The 25,901-nt window shown below is 38.9% G+C and overlaps 1 protein-coding gene across 1 annotated transcript; it reads left to right on the top strand.

Annotated features, from left to right (window-relative positions):
* The first annotated feature begins 13,627 nt into the window (after positions 1 to 13,627).
* Positions 13,628 to 25,235, top strand: LOC145157712 (protein FAR1-RELATED SEQUENCE 5-like). Its single transcript, XM_079076713.1, has 5 exons — positions 13,628 to 14,070; positions 14,140 to 14,326; positions 14,615 to 14,773; positions 24,347 to 24,454; positions 24,780 to 25,235. Exons 1-5 carry the CDS (start codon positions 13,628 to 13,630, stop codon positions 25,233 to 25,235), a joined length of 1,353 nt encoding a protein of 450 aa, XP_078932839.1.
* The last annotated feature ends 666 nt before the right edge of the window (positions 25,236 to 25,901 follow it).

Consider the following 25,901-nt stretch of genomic DNA (forward strand, 5'->3'; position numbering starts at 1 on the left):
GAAATCGGTATTGAAGATGTACTCAGTATTACTGTTCATATACCATGCACTCGGAATGAATTGAAATCTGAAACTTCAACACTTTCGGAATCGGAATTTGGTAACTACAATCGGAACGAAACTGCATTCGGAACTGAACAAGTCGGAATCAGAATTTTGATGTAACACCCGGTTTTGAAAATGTTCGGCCGTGGCTTCGGAGGACAAGGCATAAGCATAATCTGATGATTCAGTCTTTTATGGGTCTCGGGTTCTATTCAAAATGTTTTTAGGCTTGAGGGTGTAGCTAGGAGCGTAGGGCTACTTGCCACCTTTTCGTGGATATAAAGTTCGTCGGAAACGGACTTGGGACGAAGACGTTATAGCAGTTTGAAGTTATTGGCAATATTGGTCCCAAATGGAGAAAACTGACAAGGAGGTACCATGCATGCAAGGTGGCAGGCGCGGAAGTACGCCCAGCGTACGAGAAGTACGCCCGGCGTAGTGGTGGATAAGTGAAACGCGGAAGGTTGAGCAGTACGCCCAGCGTACGCTCAGAGTCACTAAACCCTAATTTTTAGGGCATGTCACTATATAAAGAACATTATGCCCTAGATATCAACCTCCTTCTCATCTTTAGACAGCCACCACAAAACCCTAAACCTCCTTTGAGTGTCCTTAGAGCTTTGGGGGCCATTAGAGAGCATATTGGAGTTGTGAAGCTATTTTCCAAGCAAGTGAAGAGCTTAGCAAGGTGGGGATCAAAGGAGAAGCAGTAGATCCAAGATTTTGGTTCCATTTTAGATCACCTTGAGGTATAAATCCTGAAACTTTCCTCAAGTATGCTTAGATCTATGTTAATGGAGTTTATGGACCTTTTAGGTCCCAAGAATGGACCTTTTTGACTCAACTCGTTTTCTAGGTCTAGGGTTGCCACCCTTAGTGTCATATGAGTCCCATAAGCAGTAAAGCTTCAATCTTGAAGGTCCATTTGTGACCATGCATGAGATCTAGTCATTTCCATGGAAGTGTGTTGTCATATTTCAAGTCTGGGCTCATTTGGTGGGTTGCAAGCCACCAAGCAATCAACTTTATGGATTAAGACGTTGAAGAGGACTTGGATCTGTAATTGTAGCTTCTAGAATAGAGTATTAAGCACTTAATGGGAAAAGTGGCTTAACAGAGGAGTACGTTGGGCGTACATGCAGGTACGCACAGCATACACCCCATGCTTTGGACTTTGGGTCTTTGGGCCGTAGTGGGCCATCAGAAGTCAGATAATTTGGGCTAATAATATGTTTGGGCTTAGGGTAAGGCCCATTAGAGGGATTGGGCCGAATTTAGCAAATTGGGCGATTAGTGGGCCTTTAGTGGGCCATTAGTGGACTTAGAAAGATTAGATGGAATTAGGCCTTGGATATGGTCCAAATTAGAGCAGGGGTAAAATGGTCATTTTACCCTAAGAAGGATTATTGGCTTTGGACTAAGTGTTATTTAGTATTGATAGATCGGGGAGCCGAAGAATTAGAAGTTCGGGAATTGCCAGTTAGCAGCCAGAGGATTATCTGCAAGTCTTCAGCAGTGTGAGGTGAGTCTCGTCACTGTGTGTATGGTTCTACGGCCATAATGTCGTCCCATTTAGTTTATGTATGGTAGGAAGACAAGAGGGTTAGCCCTATGCACTATGTATGAAAGACCAGGGGTTAGCTCCTGGCACACAGTATGCTATTATGTATGGTAGGAAGACCCGGGGGTTAGCCCTAGGCACTATGTATGAAAGACCAGGGGGTGGCTCCTGGCACACTGTATGCTCATTAGCTAAGTAGAGTAGTATGTATGCTAGTTGTCTTTGTGATAATTGCATGGAAGACCAGGAGGCGGCTCTTGGCACTTGTCTGTAAGACCCAGGGGGTGGCACCCGACTTGGCAAGAAAGACCACGTGGCGGCCCGTGGCATAACAGCAAGACTATGTGCGACAGATAGCAACTTATTTGATATATGATTAATCTGTATGGCTCACATTATGTATGGCATGCATGGCCCAGTTGATATGTATGGTATATGGTATTTGGGGAACTCACTAAGCTTCATGCTTACGGTTTACAGTTTTGGTTTCAGGTATCTTCAGTCTTCAGATAAGGAGCTCGGGACGATCGCATTACATTCACCCATATTATTCCGCATTACGTGATCTTTGGGATTAGACTCTGATATTTATTTTAAATGGAATGTTTTCAATGTTTGGGACAAAGTTATTAAATGTTTTCTTATATTAAAAATGAAATTTTTGGTCTTGATTTTTGGGATGTTACATTTGAAAATCGGAAGAGACTGTTTTCGGAACAAAATCACAATCGGAATTTTAGGAATCCAAATTGGAACTCGCAATCTCAAAATTCATCTTTCAGAATTGTTGCCCATAATCAGTTTCGGAAATTGATAAATCTGAAATCGGAATTACTGTTTATCAGTGGTCTCGGAATCATGACTGGGAAAATGTCTCAATCGGGATTTCTTTGGGTTCAAGATCGTTACTGGTCGATAATTGTTGCGCATCATATACGCTCATTAACTGGATTTTGACTTTTGGAGTCAAAGATCGTGCATTCTCCATTACGATTACATGAAGATGAGTAATTATTTTCAAATTCGGTCCCTATCTTTCCAGAACTTAATAGTTTCTACCCCATATTCTAAACTCTTTCCAGTTTTAAGGGTTTTTACCATTTTTTACCCCTTCTTTCCAAAATATTTTCAATTCTTATCCTTTTCTTTGGTCTTATTCTTTTTAAACCCATCTAAATAAACTACTTCTTATTCTATTCTTTTTGTCTAAAAAAACCAAAAAATACAAAATAATTTTTGTTATTTTTCCGGTTTTAATTTTTGAGAATCGCGAATATTCAAAAACGATTTATTTCATCAAATCTGATGGGTTTCGAAGATCCATCTTGGAAAAATCACTCCTTATGACAAGGCAGGTTATACCCAAAATTACTCTATGAGATAGCAAAGATTGTTGATGATTCTTCTTAACTTTCCGGATTCTCTCCATGATATTTGTTGAAGATTCAAGGGGGAGTGATGATTATTAAAGGGGGAGTTCGTATTTGGAAGATGATATTTGTTTCTCTCGCTTTGAAGACCCCATGTACCGATGAGCCTCACAATTTAGGGGGAGAAATGCCAAGAAGATCGAAAATTGTGATTTTCATCAGTTTCAACATCTAGGGGGGAGATTGTTGAGTATTTGAAATATTGAAACTGATTTGGCATTTTTGGTTATTTAGGGAAGCCTTTTTAGGGTTTTATATTTTTGGTAAATGTTTTATGTTCCCTATAAATAATCATTAGGTTAACTTTTGATGTAAGCTTTTTCCGGATTAGGGTTTTCTTTATACATTCATATCAATATCAATATACACAAAACATTTGTCAGATTACTTCAACTTTATGGTGATTGATTCATGATTGTTCTTCAGATTCCGCATTTGTTATCTCATCATTATTCCTAACACAAACACATTGTATGCGTCCTATTGTATGACTCATGCAACATAAAAATAATTTTAACAATATATTGTTACATATACAATCATAAACACACAAATTTGAAGAAAGTACAATCAATTCATAAAAATCAAACATATCGACACAATTCCATGGCAAAAATGCTATCATTTTGGTAAAGCTATATCCTAATATAAAGAACCACTGGTAGAGCAAAATCATAACTATGTGTTCAAAATATGCATTAAAATACAAACACTTCAAGCACAAAAGCGAATCTGAAGTTATATTACCTCGATTTGAGCTAAACTCCACTGGATCTAAAAAATGCTTGTCATAAATGACATAATTTCATATCAAGAGAAGGTGAGAGGATAAGAGCACGTGCATCGAAGAAGGAAGTGAGATAAGCATCGATCTTAGTATATGTTGTCACAAACGAAAGGCCCTTGGTGGTCGGAGATGAACAAGGTAGCTGGATACAGTTGGAGACAAAACAAATATACAGAAAACGAATGCAAATCAGGAGGAACCGGAAGCATATCTAGAGGAACTAGAAGTAGATTTAGAGGTAGGTGGTGGATCCTCGTTGGAGAAAATCGGTCGCCGGTGTTAGAGCACCAAAGAAAATAGTGAACGACGTGTTTTCTGGTGTTTTGGCGAGGTCGGTGGTCGGGGTCGGAGACGAACACAAATTGGAGGTCAGAGGTCGAAAGTCGGAGACGAACACAAATCTGAAGGTGTAGAGGTAGACATCGGTGGTGATACTTACGTCCAGCGGTGAGGGTGTTAGTTGGCATCGACTTGAAAGCTGGGGACTTACGCATTGGTACTTGGTAGCAGTGACGATAGCAGGCAGGGGAGATGGTACATCTAGCATCATGGGTAAGAAGAGGAGGAGGTGGTGAAGCAGATCTAATATGGTGATTTGTTGCAGATCTAGACCAGAAGTGTGTTAAACACATCAGATCTGATGTAGATATGGTTTTGCTTCACCGAAATCGAAGATAATGAGATGGTAGCGATCTACGACGATGATCGCACTCTACAATGGTGACAGTCTATGGCGCCGTCGATGGTAAGTAGTGGTAGTGGTGGTAGTTGGTGATGATAGTGGGAGGGTTTATGTTTGATTTCTTAAAGGTGGGTGTGATATTTTGAATGTAAGGAAAAAAGGATCAGATATTGCTTTCTAGTCTTAGGTTAGGACTGTGATGTTAAAATTTTCAATATGACAATCATGTCCTTATTGATTTTAGCCATTTATTAAATCTTAAAAGAAATAAACCAAAGATTTTAAATTGACAAGTATGGCCTTAATTATAAGGTAACATAATGGTTCTTAGAGCTCTTAACATTTAGGGGTTCTAATTTGATCTTTTACCTATATAAGATAACATACGGGTTCTTAGAGTTCTTACCTATATATATATATATATATATATATATATATATATAAGTTCAATTGAGAAAATTAAAAAGGTTGAGAATGGGGGAATAATTCTCAGCCAATCATTTACTTTTGCCGCAAAACGCTCTGACGTACTGGGCCGACGAAGGATGAGTAATATTCATATATGAATATAAATATAAGTGTATTCATATATAAATACACTACCTCCCCTCCGCTACCAACCACCACCGCCGCCGCCACTAACCACCACGGCCACCTCCACAACCAACCACCACCACCAACCGTCACCCCCACCACCACCCACCGCCGCCATATTCATATATGAATAATCATTTCCGTTATACTTATTCATATATGAATATCCGTATTCATATATGAATACACTTATTCATACGTATTCATAAATGAATATGATCTGTTTCGTCGGCCCAGTAATGAGTGGCCTAGATTCATTCCCTCGTTCTCAACTTTTTTTTCTCAATTGAACCCTCCTATATATATATATATATATATATATATATATATATATATATATATATATATATATATATATATATATATATATATATATATATATATTCAAATAAGAACAATTCTTATTTTGAGAACAAATTTGAACCACTAAATTTTCTTAATTAAAATCAAAAAATATATTAATATAAATCAAAATATAATTAACAACACTCCACATCTATCCATACCGACCCCACCATTGAGACCATCGGACCTACGCCACCTAACATCCATCGGAATCAATCAAAACACCAGACCACCGCCGGAATCTCATAACCACCGGACCGCCTACACTCGTCCCCAAGTTGAAAACCGCCTCTTTGGCTACCTTTATCTCCTCTTGCTTCTCCGATTTGCTTATCGCCACTAGATTTAGTTTAACTGGTCACCACCGCATCGAGTCTCTCATCTTCGAGTTTGGATCATTTTTTTACATATTTCTCATAGGCGATGAAAGGAATTCACTCCAGGGTTGTCAACAACTTTTTATTACAAGTATTAGACCATCGATTTGCTGAATGAAAATCATCATAGTCAATCTATGTCATTGTACCTATCATCAAAGCGAGTGGAGATTCAATTTTGTGAATAGTGAAATGCTGGAGCCGGGGGTGTCGAAAGTGGTGGTCATTGGGTTTTGGATGCTCGGAGGACAACAATTCATTCGTTGAAGCTCGAAGCGGAAGAGTTGGGTCTAAGGTACCGATCATGTTGTTCTTTGGCAGGTATGGATGGATACTGGTATACGTAATCTATCCTTAATTCCTCAATTTATTTAGAATAAATTATTACAGCGCTCAGATTTCCGGAGAAACGAATAAGATCAAATATTTAATAGATTGAAGAAGTTGAGAAATGGAAATGAATAAATAATCAGGGAAGAAGGCGATAAGTAGTGAAGAGAGTACTGTTTGTGGGTTTATGGCTTTGTGTGGCTGAAATTGAAGATGAAAGAAATTAGTTCAAACAAATTTCAAACCTTTTCCTTTTTTCTCTAGAATGCATGAATGTTAGCCCAAATGCAAAATCTCATTTTTTTAGCCCAATTCTTTTTTTTTTCACAAAATACAATATCCAATTATATGATATATATATATATATATATATATATATATATATATATATATATATATATATATATATATATTTAAATAGTTTTTTCAAATGTAATTAGTTAAAAATAATATTTAAGTTTTACTTGTGTATTTGTAGTATATTATGAAAATTTATAAAAAGGTAAAAAAACATTGTATTTTTATGAAAAATTCATATGCATAAATATTAATCGTGTGGTAGATTCAAACATGAACTATTATAAAATTGAGAAAGTGATAATAGATTAATCATATGTGAAACGCTAAATCACATATGAATCGCAAGGTATAATCACATAAGATTAACCACATATAATAAAAAAATTATAATCACATGTGAGTATATGCATCAAAAAACTGTGATAATAAATCTCGTCCATATAAATCATATGTGATTAAATACATATAATCACATGTGATTATATATCTAATCACATATGATTTATATGGACATGAATTATTTTTGCGCTCTCGATTCAATAGTTGTTCTTTGTCCACACTAGTCATATGTGATTAAATATGTATACTCACATATGATTATATGTATCTAATCATATATGATTTATGTGGATAACATTCATTTTTATGTTGTTGATTTAATAGTTGTTCTCTTATATTTAATCATATGTTATTATATGTCTCTAATCATATGTGATTAGATACATATAATCACATATGATTAAATATATGAGAAAAAAATATTGAAACAAGAACTCGAAAATGAATTTTGGCCATATAAATAATATGTGATTAGATATATATATATATATATATATATATATATATATATATATATATATATATATCTAATCACATGTGATTATATACACGAGAACAACTATTGAATCAAGAATGCCAAAACAAATCTTTTCTACATAAATCATATGTGATTAACTACATACAATCACTTGTGATTAAATACATGAGAACAACTATTAAGTCGAAAAAATGAAAATAAATATTGTCAATATAAATTATATGTGATTAAATGCATATAATCACATGTGACTATATATATCTAATCACATATGATTTATGAGGAAAATATTCATTTTCTCCTTCTCGGTTCAATAGTTGTTCTCATTATTTAATCAAATGTGATTAGATTATATGTATATAATCACATTTGATTTATATGGACAATATTCGTTTTGTGTTTTCGATACAATATTTTTTCTCGTGCATTTAATCACATATGTTTATATGTATCAAACGACATATGATTTATATGCGCAAGATTTGTTTTTGCCTTCTTGATTCAAAATTTGTTCTTTTTCCATATTAATCATATGTGATTAAATGTATATAATCACACGTGATTAAAATACATGAGAAAATTATTGAAACGAAATTTAGAAAACGAATCTTGTCTATATAAATAATTTGTGATTAGATATATATATATATATATATATATATATATATATATATATATATATAATCACATGTGATTATATTATATATTTAATCAAATATGATTTATGTGATTAAATACATATAATCACATATGATTGATGTGATTATATGTATTTAAATACACAAGAATAACTATTGAATCACATATGATTTGTATGGACAGGATTCATTATCACTTTCTCGATTCAATAACTGTTCTTTGTCAACTTTAATCATATGTGATTTAATACATCTAATTACATATGGTTAAATGTATCAAATCATATATGATTTATATGGAAAAAAACAATCTTATCTTTATAATCATATGTGATTAGATAAATATAAAGGGTGGTGGTGGTGGGTGGTGGGTGGGGTTGTGGATAATGGTTGGTTTTTGGTGGTTGTGGGTGGTGATGGTGGTGATGGTGGTAGGTGGTGGAGATGTTGGTTGGTTGGTGGTGGTTGGTGGTAGAGATGGTGATGACGGATGGTGGTGATGGTGATGGTGATGGTGGCGACTGGTGGTGATATGTGGTAGTAGTTAAGGGTGGTGGGGTGACATGTGGTGGGTGGGTCGGTGGTGGTGGTGTTGATGGGTGGGTGATGTTGAGTGGTGGTTGCCTATGGTAATTTTAGTGGTGGTGGGTGGTAGGTGGTAGGTAGTAGGTGGTGATGGTGGTAAGTGGTGATGATGTTGGTGGATGGTGGTGGGGGTAGTAGTGGTGGGTGGTTGGTGGTGAGGGGTGGTGGTGGGGCTGGTGGTGGTGGGTAGTGGATGCAGGTGATGGTGATTGATGGCGGTGGTGATGAGTGGTGGGTGGTGGTCGGTGGTGGTGGTAGGTGGTGGTGATGGTGGCGGGTGATGGTGGTGGGTGGTGGATGATGGGTGGTTGAGGTGGATGGTAGTGGTTGGCGGGTGGTAGGGGTGGTTGGTGGTGATGGGTGGTATTGGTGGCGAGTGGTGGTGATGATGAGGGAGGTGGGTGGTGGTGGTGGGTGGGTGGTGGGGGTGGTGGTGGTGGTGTTGATGGTGGTATGGGTGGGGGAGGCGGGTAGTGGTGATGGGTGGGTGGTAGTGGTGGGTGGTGGTGGGTGTTGGTGCTGATGGGTGGGTGGTGGTGGTGGTATGTTGTGGGGGTGGTGGTTGCGGGTAGTGCGTTGTGGTTGTGGGCTGTAGGTTTTTGTGATGGGTGGTTGGTAGTGGTGGTAGGTCGAGGATGGAGGTGGAGGGTGGTGGGGTGTCACACCCCAAACCGGAACGGCGGAAACGCTCAGGGGCGGAGGACGTCATGTATAGTATCAGAACAATTGAATAATAGTAATCAAAGCAACAACAACCATTGTATTAAAAACATAATTTACAATGTGTTCAAAATAATACTTGTTTAACATTGAACTATCGCAAGAGATAAGACGTAAAGAAACCATGCTCCGTCTTCGGAACGCCCGAGAGGGTACCTGTCTACTAATTTCCCTGAGAATACAAGTGGTTTGAAAAAGTGTCAACATTAAAGTTGGTGAGTTCATAAGTATTTTGTTTTGGAAAGTATGATCTTTGTTCATTGAAAAAGTTAATGTTTTCCTCCAGAAAATCCTATATTTTCTGATGTGCTGAATGATAAGTAAAATGACTTGTAAATAAATGTTGAATCCTTTGTAAATAGGTTCCTAGTTGCACCTACCCTACTGTAAATCATTGTTTTCGATAAGTAATCGCCTTGTGTTTTCAGAAAGTTAGATTGTAAGTTGTTTACTTGAAAAATAATGATGTTGACCCTGGAAAATCCTCTATTTTCCATAGAAACCGAGTTGAAATGTTAATCGTTCCAGGACCGAAATGTTCAAGTATAACTTTGACGTATAAACCAAGGAATCAATAAGAGCCTTTTTGATCCCACTGGTTTGTAAAGTTCTTTGTTATAGTTTTATAATTTAATAAAACTAAGTGAAGTTTGTTTGTATACAGTCATACACTAATCGTAGTACTGATACCAAATTGTGAGTTCTCATAACCATACTAATACGACTGATGGCCTGACACGACGTTCTTCAGGCGTCGGAATCGTTAATGACATTTGTCACCCCAGGCCTGTCGGCCTAACTATAGCTAACAGTTAAGGTGCGGGATTTTCAGTCCCGTATAGATCTATACACAAACTCACGCTCTCCTTCCAGGAGACTCTGGTTATTAAGGTCAGGACTTTTGTTGGCACTTAAATAAGTACTTGAAGACGTTGTCTCACAAAGCTATATCGACGATTAAGTGTAGAACAAAGAAAATCCTTTTTGTAAATAACATGTAACTTTGCAAAATAGTCTGTTTGTTCCATAAGCTATACCTAATATAGTTTATAAGTTTGTTTTCCGTGTAAAAATCTGAACTTGTGAAATAGTTTCCTTTGTTGTAAAAACTGTTACGACTTATGATATTTTGTAGTTTAACCGTAATGATGTTTGGCGTATCTAGAAATTTTCACGTTTAAATGCATGTTATCGGTAAGAAAATATAATAAGTAATTTATATTTTTAAACACAAGATTACTTGTGTTTTACTTGTATCCTCCCCCTGAAACATTGAAAAAGCTTGAAAAATACGGGGGTATGAACTCACCTCGAATGTGTGTGCTCGGTTGAGTTGCAAAGTGTTAACGGTGATCCTCGGATTAGAATACTTGACAGCAGTCGTATCCTAAAAGTAATTATCCCCGATGTCGTATTTAAATTAATAATAATAATTTAAAGTGTTAGACAACACTAAATTATTTAAGAGATACTTACAAAAAGTCTTAGGAATTATTTGAAGTGTGGCGAGACGTTTTCGGTGGGCTTGAGAGGGTTTTCGGTGTAATAGTGTTTTTGGTGTGTTCTTGGGTAAAATATGAGTTTTTGAAGATTGTTCTTGTGTTCTTAAGGAAACACTTGAAGATATGAAGGACTTATGAAGATTTGAAGATCTAGGTGGAAACACTTGAAGACTGAGAGAGTTTTCGGATGGCTTTTGAGAGAAAATGAGTGTGTATTCAGTGAGAAAAGTGGGAAATAAATTGTGTGTTCGGTTATAACTATATATATAATGATGGTGTTCGGTCTTAATGGGCTTCTAAGTGGTGTTTTCGGTCCTACCCAATGGACTTTTCATGGAGAATTCGGTCCTAAGTTAAGTGGAGAAAAGGAAATTCGGTTTTGGTGCCAATGGAGAAGGGAATTCGATTTCAAGTCAAAGAGAAAAAGGAATTCGGTCAAACCTTAATCCAAGGAAGAGAATTCGGTTTTGGCTGTGGGATTTGATTCCCAAAACCGAATTCTACATATATGTATGGTATACAATGATTTTAAGTTACGTATTAGGCTTGTACTAGCTTACTTAACAAGGTTTTTCCATGTTCATACTTATATGTAAGATAAATAAGTATGCCTTCTAGGCTTTCGAAGTTCTATGGTCTCAATCTATTTTGTAAATTCACTTATACTCTGCTAGGGTTTAGACCTTGTTTGCTCTCAAATTATCGGATTGTGACATGGGGAGTGGTGGTTGGTGGGTGCATGGTCTTGGTTAGTGGTTAGTGGGTGGTGGTGGTGGTGGTGGTGGTGGGTTGTGTTGGTTAATGTGCTTTTAATTGTTTTTAACTATTTTTTAATTTATATAAATGTTAGCTTGTAATTTAATTAAAAAAATTTATATGCTCCAAATTTGTTCTCAAATGTTATCGCGATAAGAAATGTTCTCGATTGAACGCTCCCATATATATATATATATATATATATATATATATATATATATATATATATATATATATATATATATATATATATATATATATATAGATGATGAGGTCCAATAGAGAACCATAATTAACCATGGAACCAATCTTTTTTTCAACATTTAGAGCTAGTTTTTTTTATAAAAAAAAACTAAAAATATAGAAATTCATAACTTTTTATCATTTTTCCAATAATATCAAATTCGATAAAAAAAATCGTCAAATTCACACGGTGAATTCGGAAAATATATAATTTATTTTTTAGCATTCACAATGTAAAGTTATTAATTTAGAAATTTTTAGGTTTTTTTCGATAAACAATAAGCTCTAAAACTTGAAAAAAAATTGGTTCTTTGGAGAACTAATAATTATGGTTCTCTATTGAACTTTTCTATATATATATATATATATATATATATATATATATATATATATATATATATATATATATATAAAGAGAGAGAGAGAGAGAGAGAGAGAGAGAGAAAAGTTCAATAGAGAACCAATATGGGTCAAGGAACCAAGGAACCCATCTTAACCATTTATTTTCTTTTAATCTTGGCCATTAACCCTTAATTAACTAAAAAACACGGAGGGGCATTTTGGTAATTTTAGTCTCTCATTTAATATTCATGTTTGTCTACGTTAGCTTCTTCTGTTACTGTCCTTCATCTTCAACACCGATTGATCCAAAATCTCGCCTGTTCTTCGAAATCTCAACCTTTTTCATCCAATTTACTAATAGTTTCTTTAGATTTCAGCTAATAATCAGGTATTTTTAACATCTATTCATCTTTCGTTTATGATTATTATGTCAATTATAGATTTTCATTTTACCATTGTTCTTCCGATTCATTGTTTATCAACTTATTTTTATTGTTATTGTACCCGTCTGATTGTCAAATTTCTTGATTTTACCGTTTAATCTTTAAATAGTTATGTTTTTATTGTTAATTTGCTAATTTTATGTCGTATGTTGAATATGCGTTTGATGTTACTATTTTTCCTTCGTCAGTTTTTGTAATCATTCATCTGTAATGCATCTTCGACATTTAGATAATCAATTCTATCTTGTGCATCTTCTGACATTTAAGTTATCTCCAAACTTTTATTGATTTTGAGAATCTTATCTTATCTTGTGTATATATTTTAAAGTTTTGTGATTATCTTGTTTATTTGTTTCCTTTTTTGTATCATTATCAATTCTAATCTCTATATAAACTCCAGGTTACCGATTCATTATGAGTTTTCTGAATTATTGTTCAGATTTGCATTCAACTATTAATGAACAATCACGTAAGTTTTTTTTTCTTAATATAAATTTCACATTTTCTATGTAATGTAATAAAATAGATGTTTTTTTCTTTTGCAGTTCATGATCAATCATCTTCAAGTATTAATACTGATCATTCAAATAGCAGTATTTCTTGTTCAGATTTGCATTCAACTATTAAAGAACAACCACTTAAGTTTTTTTTCTTAATATAAATTTCACATTTTCTATGTAATGTAATAAAATAGATGTTTTTTTGCTTTTGCAGTTCATGATCAATCATCTTCAAGTATGAATATTGATCATTCAAATAGCAGTAATTATCGTTATAGTTTTGATTTTGAGCTCTACAATACTGAGTCTTTTAAGCTTGTTCATTATGATAACTTGATACATAAGAAGCCTTTCAAAGGATTATTGTTTGATTTGTTGGACATTGGTCTTGACATTTACAATACTTATGGTCAAGAATCTGGTTTTGATGTGAATATGTCAAGTCAAAAAAGATACAGTGATGACACAATTCATATTAGATATTCCATATGTAGTAGATCTGGTTTCACGGAGTCGTTCAATAATGAAAATATTAATATGAAGTTTTCAGATGTTAAGAGAAGGAGAACTTCTTCTAAGAAGAAAGAATGCCCTGCTGTTTCAAAGTTCAAGAATCTCTGATGTTCTTTAATGTTCTACATTTATGTGTTTATTGAAGATCACAACTATGAACTTGTTGCTCAAGATCAGTTGCACTTATTAAGGATTAATAGGACAATTGATTTTCTTGATGAATCCTTTATACATAAGATTGGTACTTGTAACATTGGTGCTTCAAAAGCTTATAACTTGGTGAGTAGTATGAAGGGTGGTTTTCATTCTAGGGGAGGGACTGTAGTTGGCTTTAAAAATGTTCATAGAGATTTGAGTTCTAAAATTGGTGTCAAAGATTCCCAAATGGTTGTGGATATATTTACAAACAGAAAATTGTGTTTCTCTAATTTTTCATTTGAGGTCCAAAAAGATGTTGATGATCATCTTACTGGACTTTTTTGGGCTGATGATACTTCGAAAGCCAACTATAAGGAATTTGGAGATGTACTATCTTTTGATGCTACTTATCAAACAAACAAGTAATTCCTAATCCTTATTTATTCTTTTTATGGTATTTGTTCTTTTTAATAATACTTAAAAAAAATCAGGTATTCTATGGTATTTGTTCTTTTTACTGGAGTTGACTACCACAAGCGTTGTGTTACTTTTGGTGTTGGTTTACTAGCTCGTGAGACAGCAGATGCATATGTGTGGTTGCTTGAAGAGTTTCGTAAAGCATTTGTCAAGCCACCCATGATGCTTGTAACAGATCAAGATTCATCAATGAAGAAAGTTGTTAATTTTTTTTCCTGAATCCAAGCATAGACTATGCATGTGGCACATCACTCAAAAACTTGAGGAAAAGGTATATTATTTGTTTCTTGATTCCTATATATGTTTATAACCATCTAGATCATAAAGCACACTGTGAATTCACAATGTAAATTTGCATATGATGAAAAAAACAAATCTAAATCATAAATCACACTATGAATTCATAATGTGAAACAAATGTTATGTTACTATAAATTACATCAAATATTCAACTTATGTAATGATTCTTATGTATTTCTTTTTTTTTAGATTCCTATCGATTTTTATAACCATTCGGACTTCCAAAAGACGTTTTTTGATATTATATGGAATTTTCAATGTTCTCCACAAGATATTGAAAGTTCCTGGTCAACAATGTTAGATAAGTTTCATCAAAAAGAATATGACTGGTTAAAGACCAAAAACTTTGTTTTTAATTAAGTAATTTATAAAACAGTTTACTGAAAACATCATCAATATCATATCAAACCCATAAACCCATAAGTCAAATGTCATAAAACATGTCATGGAATAATAATGTCAGAGTACAATCCCAAGAACATCATGTTGCGAAAAATAATGGTACGATGCGCTGCTACCGAACCGGCTCCTTTCCTTTCGAAGAAGAAGGACCTGAAACAAAAACTGTAAACCGTAAGAACAAAGCTTAGTGAGTTCCCCCCATCATACCACATACCAAACTATAAACATATTGCCAGACATATCTGGGTGCCCGACCTACCCTGCTGAGCATAACGGGGTCCTCAACCTACCCCTGCTAGGCATATCGGGGTGCCTAACCTACCCTATATCAGGCATATCTGGGTGCTCGACCTACCCTCCGGTGTATCTCAACCGGTTACAGGGAATATTTCACCCCTACCACTACCACATAACAACATAACATAAACATACTGTCAGGCATACCGGGGTGCCCGACCAACCCCTTGGGTCCTTTCGACCTGATACGGGGACTATTCCCCCTACTACCACTATCACATGACATCATACCTGGCTAGCACATAAAACATAACAGATAGTGGCAAACCCAGATAACTATCACAAAGACAGTTATCTGACATACAACTCCTACTAGTGGGCCGACATTGTGGCTGTAGACCCACTTCTACTGGAAGGTAACTCACCTCACTGTCGTGAAGTAACTGAATTGTCCTCGGTGTTGGGATCAACTCTCCTCACACTCCTACACATAACAGTCTCCTTCAATTACTCCTTCATATTCCACAATTCAGAGAATCTCAAACTCGTCGAATTCCACAATTCGTCGAATCCATCAATTCGTCGAATTCCACAATTCAGAGAATCTCAAATTCGCGATCTGACTCGTCGAGTTACCCTCTAACTCGTCGAGTTTCTCCTTATGACAGAATCGGGACTTTCCATTTGAACTCGTCGAGTTCTCCTTCATACATTCGGGACATTTTCTCACTGACTTGGCGAGTTCATCCTTGGACTCGTCGAGTTATTGACCTTTAAGTCCAAAACACGTCTAACTGGCTGAGTCATCTTCTAGACTTAACAAGTCGCTAAGTAACAGAGAAGGTTGGGGAACCACGACCCGACTAGCTGAGTCCGAAGCACGACTCGTCGAGTACCCCATGATCTAAAACTATACATTCGATTTCAGTTGGGCTTAACACATCCAAAACATAGATCTGGCCTCCTAGAGTCGATATAACGCGTAAACTTTCTAACTTTACGTGCATGAAAGCACTAAAAAGTGGTTCCTAGGATGCATGGGACTCCCATGGCCATAAAGTTGGCACCTTTATGCCTTGGAGACCCTTACAGGCTCTGGATCAGAAGTCAATACCCCAAAACATGCTTGCATCCATGAATGGTTCCAAAAATGGCTCCTTAAAGCCCTAAACTACTCCAAGAATAAATCTAATCGATGAATGGTCAAGGTATAAACTTTATACCTCAAATGAGTTGGAAATGGAACACAACCTCTGGATCTACTCTCTTTCTCTTGAAGTACCAAGCTTCTTCTTCCTTCTCTAGCTTTAAAACCACCAAAAACACACAAAAATAGCTCAAGAATACTCAAAATGGGTTAGGGTTTTGAATTAGGGTTTTCTGGACTAAGGGAGGCGATGAGGGAGGCCACAATGGGGGTGTTAAGGTGTTTAAATAGGGTGAAAACCCTATTAATTAGGGTTTCACTCTGGCAGACCTACTCGTCGAGTTGAGGCTCCTCGATTCGTCGAATAGACTTCAAGTCCAGCGTCCAACATAACCAGTTCCTACTTGACGAGTTTGGGGCCTCCAACTTGTCGAGTCCCTTAACAATTATGAATAATTGTTATTTAAATACGTACCAGGAACCGGGTGTTACTTTTCTCCCCCACTTATTTTAGACTTCGTCCTCGGAGTCTGCTACTGCATCCGGAAAAAGCTCGGGGTAGTGCTCCCTCATCCCGTCCTCTGGCTCCCAAGTCTATTCTGAGCCCTTGCGGTGCTGCCATTGCACCTTTACCAACTCGACCTTCTTGTTCCTCAGGTCCTTCGTCTTTCTATCGAGGATGGCTACTGGTCGCTCGATGTAGTTCAGGCTGTCATCAACCTGGATATCCTCTAGAGGCACCACCCCAGAGTCGTCTACTAGACACTTCCGCAGCTGGGAGACATGAAAGGTATTATGGATCTGACTAAGCTCGGCTGGCAGATCCAGCCTATACTCCACCTTGCCCACCCGGGCTGCAACCCTGAAAGGACCAATGTATATGGGGCCCAACTTGCCCCGCTTCCTGAACCGGATGACACCTTTCCAAGGTGACACCTTCAGGAGAACCCTATCCCCGACCTGGAACTCCAGGTTTGATCGGCGTCTGTCAGCGTAGCTCTTCTGCGACTCTGAGTAGTCTGAAGCCTGCTCCTGACCTGCTGGATCGTCTCTGTCGTCTTGAGTACCACTTCGGTACTCCCCATGACCCTCTGTCCAACCTCTCCAAAGCATATCGGGGTCGTGCACTTCCTCCCGTACAACATCTCGAAGGGAGGTCGATCGATACTCGTGTGGTATCTATTATTGTAGGAAAACTTTGCCAAGGGAAGGTAGGTATCCCAGCTACCATCGAAGTCTAATACACAGGCTCGCAGCATGTCCTCCAAGGTCTGGATGGTCCGCTCACTCTGACCATCCGTCTGTGGGTGAAAAGTCGTGCTAAAGTGCAGACGAGTACCCAACTCGTCATGGAATTTCTTCCAAAATCTGGAAGTGAACCGAACGTCACGGTCAGAGATCACGGAAACTGGCACTCCGTGTCGAGCTACAACCTCTCGGATGTAAATATCGGCCAGCTTCTCGGCCGAGATGCTCTCCTGGATCAGTATGAAGTGAGCACTCTTGGTCAAGGGATCCACGATGACCCAAATCGAATCCACCCCTCGCGCGGTCCTGGGAAGCTTTGTGATGAATTCCATAGTAATATCTTCCCATTTCCACATAGGGATATCCAATGGATGTGTCTTGTCGTGAGGCCTCTGGTGCTCGGCCTTGACCTTCCTGCAGGTCAAGCATCTCTCGACGTACCAGGCTATATCCCGCTTCATGCAGGGCCACCAGTAGTCAGGACGAAGATCTTTGTACATCTTCGTCGCCCTGGGATGAATAGAAAATCTGGATTTGTGAGCCTCCTCCATGAGAACCTGGTGCACATCTCCATGATATGGAACCCACACTCTACGATGTAGTGTCAACAACCCACGGCTATCATAGTCGAAGGAGGAAGCCTGACCCACAATATGCTCACTCTTTCGATGTTCCTCCTTCATAGCCTCCTGTTAGGCCTCACGGATCTGCTCCAAAAGCGGAGTCACTACTGTCATTCGCAAGCAGATATCTCTAATCGGGGCTGGCTTGCGGCTAAGCGCATCGGCCACAACATTGGCCTTCCCCGGTTGGTAGAGGATCTCACAGTCGTAATCCTTCACCACATCTAGCCACCGACGTTGCCTCATGTTCAAATTTGGTTGATCTATGAGGTACCTCAAACTTTTGTGATCCGCGTAAATGGCACAACGGACCCCATAATGGTAATGTCGCCAAATCTTGAGGGCGAAAACAATCGCCCCCAACTCCAGATCGTGTGTTGGGTAGTTCGCCTCGTGAGGCTTCAGCTGCCTCGAGGCGTAAGCGATGACGTGCCCTCTCTGCATCAATACAGTGCCCAAACCTGCAATGGACGCATCGTGGCATACTACAAAATCCTCCATGCCCTCTGACAGGGCTAAGATCGGCGCCACAATCACCCTATGTCTCAACGTCTCGAATGCTATCTGCTGCTCAGGCCCCCAACGAAATACAACGACTTTCTTTCTTCAGTCGGTTCAAGGGTACTGCTATCTTAGAGAAGTCCTGAATGAATCTCCGGTAATAGCCTGCTAGCCCTAGGAAACTCCGAATCTCAGATGGAGACTTCGGAACCTCCCATCTCATCACGGCCTCCACCTTGGCCGAGTCCACCAAAATCCCATTCTGGTTGACAAGGTGCCCCAGAAACTGCAACCTCGCGTAACCAGAACTCGCACTTGGAGAACTTGGTGTACAAGCTCTCCCTCCTCAAGGTATCCAACACCTACTGCAAGTGCTCCTCATGCTGCTCCTGCATCTTGGAGTAAACCAAGATATCGTCAATAAAGACTATCACAGACCGATCCAGCATCGGTCTGCATACGCGGTTCATGAGGTCCATGAACGCGGCATGAGCATTGGTGAGCACGAAGTGCATCACCACGAACTCGTAGTGGCCATAGCGAGTCCGAAAAGTAGTCTTCTGTACATCCTTGTCTCTAACTCGTATCTGGTGATAGCCTGAGCCCAAATCTATCTTGGAGAACCAAGATGCCCCTATAGCTGGTCGAAAAGATCATCAATCCTCAAGGTTGGGTAACGGTTCTTCACTGTTACCTTGTTCAGCTCTCGGTAATCTATAGACATCCGATGCGACCCGTCCTTCTTCTTCACAAACAGGATCGGGGCTCCCCAAGGCGAAATGCTCGGCCTGATAAATCCCTTGTCTAACAACTTCTACAGCTGAGTAGACAACTCCTACATCTCGGGAGGAGCCAACCGATTTGGTGCCTTGGCTGTCGGAGCCGCACGAGGGACTAGGTCGATCCGGAACTCCACCTGCCTCTCTGGAGGTATCCCAGGAAGCTCCTCTGGAAATACGTGCGGGTACTCTCACACCACTGGCACATCGCTCACGGACGCCTTACCCGCTTCCCGGGTATCAATAACGTAGGCGACGTACCCTGCGCAACCCTGCTGAAGGTAGCGCCTAGCCATCGCTGCTGAGCACAAAGTTAGTCCTCGTTGCGGCCACTCGCCCTGAATCACCAGCTCTCCCCCACTTGGGGTCCTGATACGCACCAACTATTGCGCACAGTCGATCACCACCCAATTAGGGCTCAACCAGTCCATACCTATGATAACCTTGTTCCCACGTAACAGAATGTGAACCAAATCCATGAGGTAACGCTTGTCGTATAACCTCAAAACGCAATCTTTGAAAACCTCTGATGCCCAGACAGATCGGTCATCAGCAATCTCGACATCTAAAGGACAATCTAACATGCATGATGACTTAGAAAACCTCTTGCTAAGAGCAAGAGAGACAAATGATCAGGTAGCCCCCGAGTCAAATAACACCTGAACTGGGATGATGTTCACATGGAATGATCCTAAATATAACACATAAACATAGCACATAAATATCATAACTGACATGAAATAAGAGTTAGGGAGAAGAAAACATACCCATCACTACATCAGGTGCGACACGCGCCTCCTCGGCGGTCAGCTGGAAGGCTCGGCTCCTCACCACTGGAGCATCCGTCTTGCCCTGTCGGCTATCTGTGATCCGCATGGTCGCTAGAGCTGGCGCCGCCACTGGCGCTGCTGCTGTCAATCTCGGGCAGTTGGCCTTTTTATGGCCTTTCTGATTGCAATGAAAGCAATCAGGTCTGATGTCTGGATAGTAGGTGTAGGAGCAGTACAATCCTTGCCCAAGTGCCCAGTCTTGCCGCACTTGTAGCAGCCCGATGACCCTAGTCTACAAACCCCCTCATGTGGCTTGCCGCACTTCCCGCAGCGGCTTCGGCCCTGATGGCCCTTCGACCTAGAGTCGAACCCCTTGGGTTTCTTCCCCGAAACCCTAGTACCCTGCTCAATCTATTCCTTCCTCTTCCTGATGAGCTCTATGTCAATCTCCTTCTCCCTCACCCTCGCAATCATGTCATCTAATGTCGGACAGGCCGAGTAGCTAACATGTTTCCGAATGTCAGCTCTCAACATGTCATGGTAGCGGGTCTTCTGCATCTCCTCATCCCCTACATACTGAGGCACCAATAAGGCCCTCTCCCTGAACTTGGCGGTAATCTCTGCCACCGACTCAGTAGTCTACTTCATATCCATAAACTCCCTGGCCAGCTGCTGAAGCTCCACAGCCGGCGCAAACTCAGCCCTAAACCTGGTCTCAAAGTCAGACCAGGTCATAGCCTTAATGGTCGGGGCTCCCAAGGAATCACTGACCGCCTCCCACCACTATCGAGCGGTCTCTCAAACAACCTGCAGCATACCGGACCTTCGATCCCTCAAGGCAGAAGCTCGTCAACTGAGCAGACTCCATGTCTACAATCCACCTCCTGGCAACAATGGGGTCCTTCATCTTGTGGAAGTCTAGCGCACCACATCCCCTGAAGTCCTTGAAGGAGAGGGTGTGTGTGTGTCCCTGACTGAGTGGACGCCATGTCACTCTGAAACGCCCTGAGACGATCCTCCATCAGATCGAAAATCCCTTCCTTGATCGAACCAAAAATCATCAGGGTCGACTCAAGGATGCCTCTTGTGATCTCAGAAGCAATGAACTCACGTAGTCCCTCATCAACTAGCTCGGAACCTGCACCCGAACCTAAGCCTGATCCTGACCCAAACCCTGAATCTCCTGCTCCGTGACGCGTAATCACCACCATTCTGAAACAAAACACATAATTGTCAGGGTCATACATAATCTTGAGAGGTCTCACATACTACAAGTTTCCTGGTTCTATCTCAGCCCACCTTGACCCGAGTACAGATCCTCTGCTTTCAGTAGTACGGGCCCATACTACTTTCCACATCTATCCGTACTTTCCTCAATGATTGCCTTGACTTCACCAAGTCCCTTCGACTACTACTGCTCACTGCACTAATCCCATCCTAGGCTTACCCTAGGGTAACTCTCCGACCTACTCTCCGCCATCAGTTGCATAAGGAATCCCTGCTACCTCTACCTAACTAGCTTGTGAATACCATTACATATCACTATGACCAGATGATTCTTCGAATGAGAGGTCCTACCCTACAACGGTTGGACTCAAACAAGAGCTCCGAAGTAGGGCTAGACCTAACCTTCTGAAATTATTTAGTCCTCGCAATATGTAACTTAACGTATTCGTTTACTAGTTAGTTAAAGATAATTACAAAATCCTAAAAGCATAAAGCAAGCAGCATTCGAGCATTGAGTAACCATACCAAGCATTTCATTCCTAGATCCTCAGCAGGCACATATGGTATCTTCCTAGATCCTCAACCCTAATCTAGCATGCAGTTCTCATAACATATAATAGGCATATAAGGCATCCTTCCTAGATCCTTAACCCTAATCTAGCATGCAGTTCTCATAATCATATCATATCCTAACATAACATGTATGGGTATCTTGGGGAAAACTTACGTGAGCTCGGCCGGTTGCACGCATCACACACCTTGTTCTTTCTCAAAACTCCTTATTTTAAATTTTTGCAAAACTAGTTTCTCGTAAAAAAAATCTTTCAAACCCTCGATTTGATTCCAGACACCCCCGAAGGTGTGTCTGAATCCCTCAAACCAAGGCTTTATTGCCAACTTGTAACATCCCAAACTTCAAGACCAAAAATTTTGTTTTTAATTAAGTAATTTATAAAACAGTTTACTGAAAACATCATCAATATCATATCAAACCCATAAACCCATAAGTCAAATGACATAAAACATGTCATGGAATAATAATGTCAGAGTACAATCCCAAGAACATCATGGTGCGGAAAATAATGGTGTGATGCGCTGTTACCGAGCCGACTCTTTTCCCTTCGAAGAAGAAGGACCTGAAACAAAAACTGTAAACCGTAAGCACAAAGCTTAGTGAGTTCCCCCATCATACCACATACCAAACTATAAACACATTGCCAGGAATATCTGGGTGTCCGACCTACCCTGCTGAGCATACCGGGGTGCTCAACCTACCCCTGCTAGGCATACCGGGGTGCCTAACCTACCCCATGTCAGGCATATCTGGGTGCCCGACCTATCCTCCGGTGTTTCTCAACCGATTACGGGCACTATTTCACCCCCTACCACTACCACATAACAACATAACATAAACATACTGTCAAGCATACTGGGGTGCCCGACCTACCCATTGGGTCCTTTCGACCTGATACGGGGACTATTCCCCCTACTACCACTATCACATGACATCATACCAGGCTAGCACATAAAACATAACAGATAGTGGCAAACCCAGATAACTATCACAAAGAAAGTTATCTGACATACAACTCCTACTAGTGGGCCGACATTGTGGCCGTAGACCCACTTCTATTGGAAGGTAACTCACCTCAATGTCGTGCAGTAACTGAACTGTCCTCGGTGTTGGGATCAACTCTCCTCAAACTCCTACACATAATAGTCTCCTTTAATTTCTCCTTTATAGTCATATCCCCTTTAAGGGTCAATCTTTGGTAATAGTCAAAGTCAAAGTCAAATTCAACGCCCTGATCAAAGTCAACATCCTTATTGACTCAACTCGGCGAGTTGGTCCATCAACTCGTCGTGTACCACAATTCAGAGAATCTAAAATTCGCGATCTGACTCGTTGAGTTACCCTCTAACTCGTCGAGTTTCTCCTTATGACAGAATCAGCACTTTCCATTTGAACTCGTCGAGTTCTCCTTCATACAGTCGGGACATTTGCTCACTGACTCGGCAAGTTCATCCTTGGACTCGTCGATTTATTGACCTTTAAGTCCAAAACACGTCTAACTGGCTGAGTCATCTTCTAGACTCAACAAGTCGCTAAGTAACAGATAAGGTTGGGGAACCACGACCCGACTCGCCGAGTCCTAAGCACGACTCGTCGAGTCCCCCATGATCTAAAACTAAATATTCGATTTTAGTCGGGCTTAACGCATCCAAAACATAGATCTGGCCTCCTAGGGTCGATATAACACGTAAAGTTTCTAACTTTACGTGCATGCATGGGTTATATAGCTCAAAAAGCACTAAAAAGTGGTTCCTAGGATGCATGGGACTCCCATGGCCATAAAGTTGGCACCTTTATGCCATGGAGTCTCTCATAGGCTCTGGATCGGAACTCAATACCCCAAAACATGCTTGCATCCGTGAATGGTTCCAAAAATGGTTCCTTAAAGCCCTAAACTACTCCAAGAAGAAATCTAATAGATGAATGGTCAAGGTATAAACTTTATACCTCAAATGAGCTAGAAATGGAACACAACCTTTGGATCTACTTGCTTTCTCTTGAACTCCCAAGCTTCTTCTTCCTTCTCAAGCTTCAAATCCACCAAAAACACACAAAAATGGCTCAAGAACACTCAAAATGGGTTAGGGTTTCGAATTAGGGTTTTCTGGACTAAGGGAGGCGACGCGGGAGGCCACAATGAGGGTGTTAAGGTGTTTAAATAGGGTGCAAACCCTGAAAATTAGGGTTTCACTCTGGCAGACCTACACGTCGATTCGAGGCACCTTGACTCGTCGAGTATACTTCAAGTCCCGTGTCCAACATAACCATTTCCTACTCGACGAGTTTTGGGGCCTCCAACTCGTCGAGTCCCTTAACAATTATGAATAATTTTTATTTAAATACGTACCTAGAACCGGGCGTTACAAAGTATCTGTACTTATTGAAGATGAAAGTGAAGTTTATGTTTTGATAGATAAGAAGACAAAAAAAGTTGATTGATAAAAATGTGAATGAGGATGAAGATTTTGATGATTTTTATCGAAATAGTCTTCCTTCTCATTGTTCTAATACTCGTTACAAGGTATGTCTCTTTGTCTAAATAGAGTTTATTAAATATAAAATGTAGTTTAAAAATTCACACTGTGAATGTAAGATGTTTTGCCAATTCACAGTGTGAATTCTTATAGAGTTATAAATTGGTTTGTACTTTTCATTAGATTAGTATGGAATATGTATTTTTTTGTGAAATTGATTTGAAGTACATATTTATGTTATAGTATTATGATTTCTAATGTCCTGTTGATTAATAATGTGAATCAATGTTAATTTGTATAATTTTTATTGAATGGTATGAGATAGAATTTCTTATTCACATATTAATTTGTTTATTAATGATAATTTTGTAGGTTGTATTTAGTAGAAGGGGTGATAGCATTAGCATTAGTTGTAGCTGCATGCGTTTGGTCCAGGAAGGATTGTTATATCTTCATATGTTTTTCATATTAAATATGAAAGAGTATGATGAAATTCCATCAAATTTCATTTTGAGGAGATGGGGACAAGATATCATAGTTGATGGATTGTTGAGAAAAAAGTACTCGTATCCTCATAAAGGCAGTAAAAATGAATGTTTGATTCAAGATGCGTATGCTATTCTTCGTTTGTCAATTAACAAGATAGCAAATAATGAGGATGAGTTGGCTAAATATATAAAGCAACTTCATGAGGTTGATAGTGGTATTCCTTTATGTACCTCATCAAGGGCATCTTCGAGTAGATTAGTTCACATTGAAAAAATTATTGGAGCTACAGTACCTGATGTTATCAACATTCATAATCCACAAGGGATGGGTCATTGGTAAAAGAATCAAGAGCACTACAGAGAAAGCGATTGAGACATCTAAAAAGGGTTCTAGGTTGTGCAGTTTATGTCATAAACCAAATCACAATGCTAGGAGTTGCATTTTGTGGTTAAAGAAGTCTGATTTAGAATCTAAGGTTACAGAAAGCTGATTGTTTCTATTTTTTTTAAGACTACTAAAATAAAATTTGATTTTTGTAATGATCATTCAATGGATAGAAATGTTGAAATATTCATGTTTATTTTGATATTCATTGTTTTAGACTTTATTTCTAATAATAGAATATATTTTTTTCGAATTTATTGTTTTTGGTTAAAGATATTTTTTTATTGTTAGTTTTTTGAATGTTTTCTAATAAAATTTTCATACTAATGATTTAATTTATGTATATTAATTATCATTGTTAATCTAACATATAAAATTTTCATGTTAAAGATTGTCTTTATGTAATTTAATTCACATTGTGAAGCTCAACTATAAATTGTTCTAATGATCTATATGAACCGTAATTCACATTGTGAACCTCACATATAAAATATACATGTTATAATATGTACTGTAATTCACATTGTGAATCTCACATATAAAAATTTCACAAGGTTAATGTTACTTTATATAAACAATGTAAATTTTCTACATCTATTGTATAGTTATTACATTAACATT

The sequence above is a fragment of the Lactuca virosa genome, chromosome 2 (genome assembly GCF_052849685.1).
Source record: "Lactuca virosa cultivar CGN04683 chromosome 2, Lactuca_virosa_CGN04683_v6, whole genome shotgun sequence".
Taxonomy (NCBI): domain Eukaryota; kingdom Viridiplantae; phylum Streptophyta; class Magnoliopsida; order Asterales; family Asteraceae; genus Lactuca; species Lactuca virosa.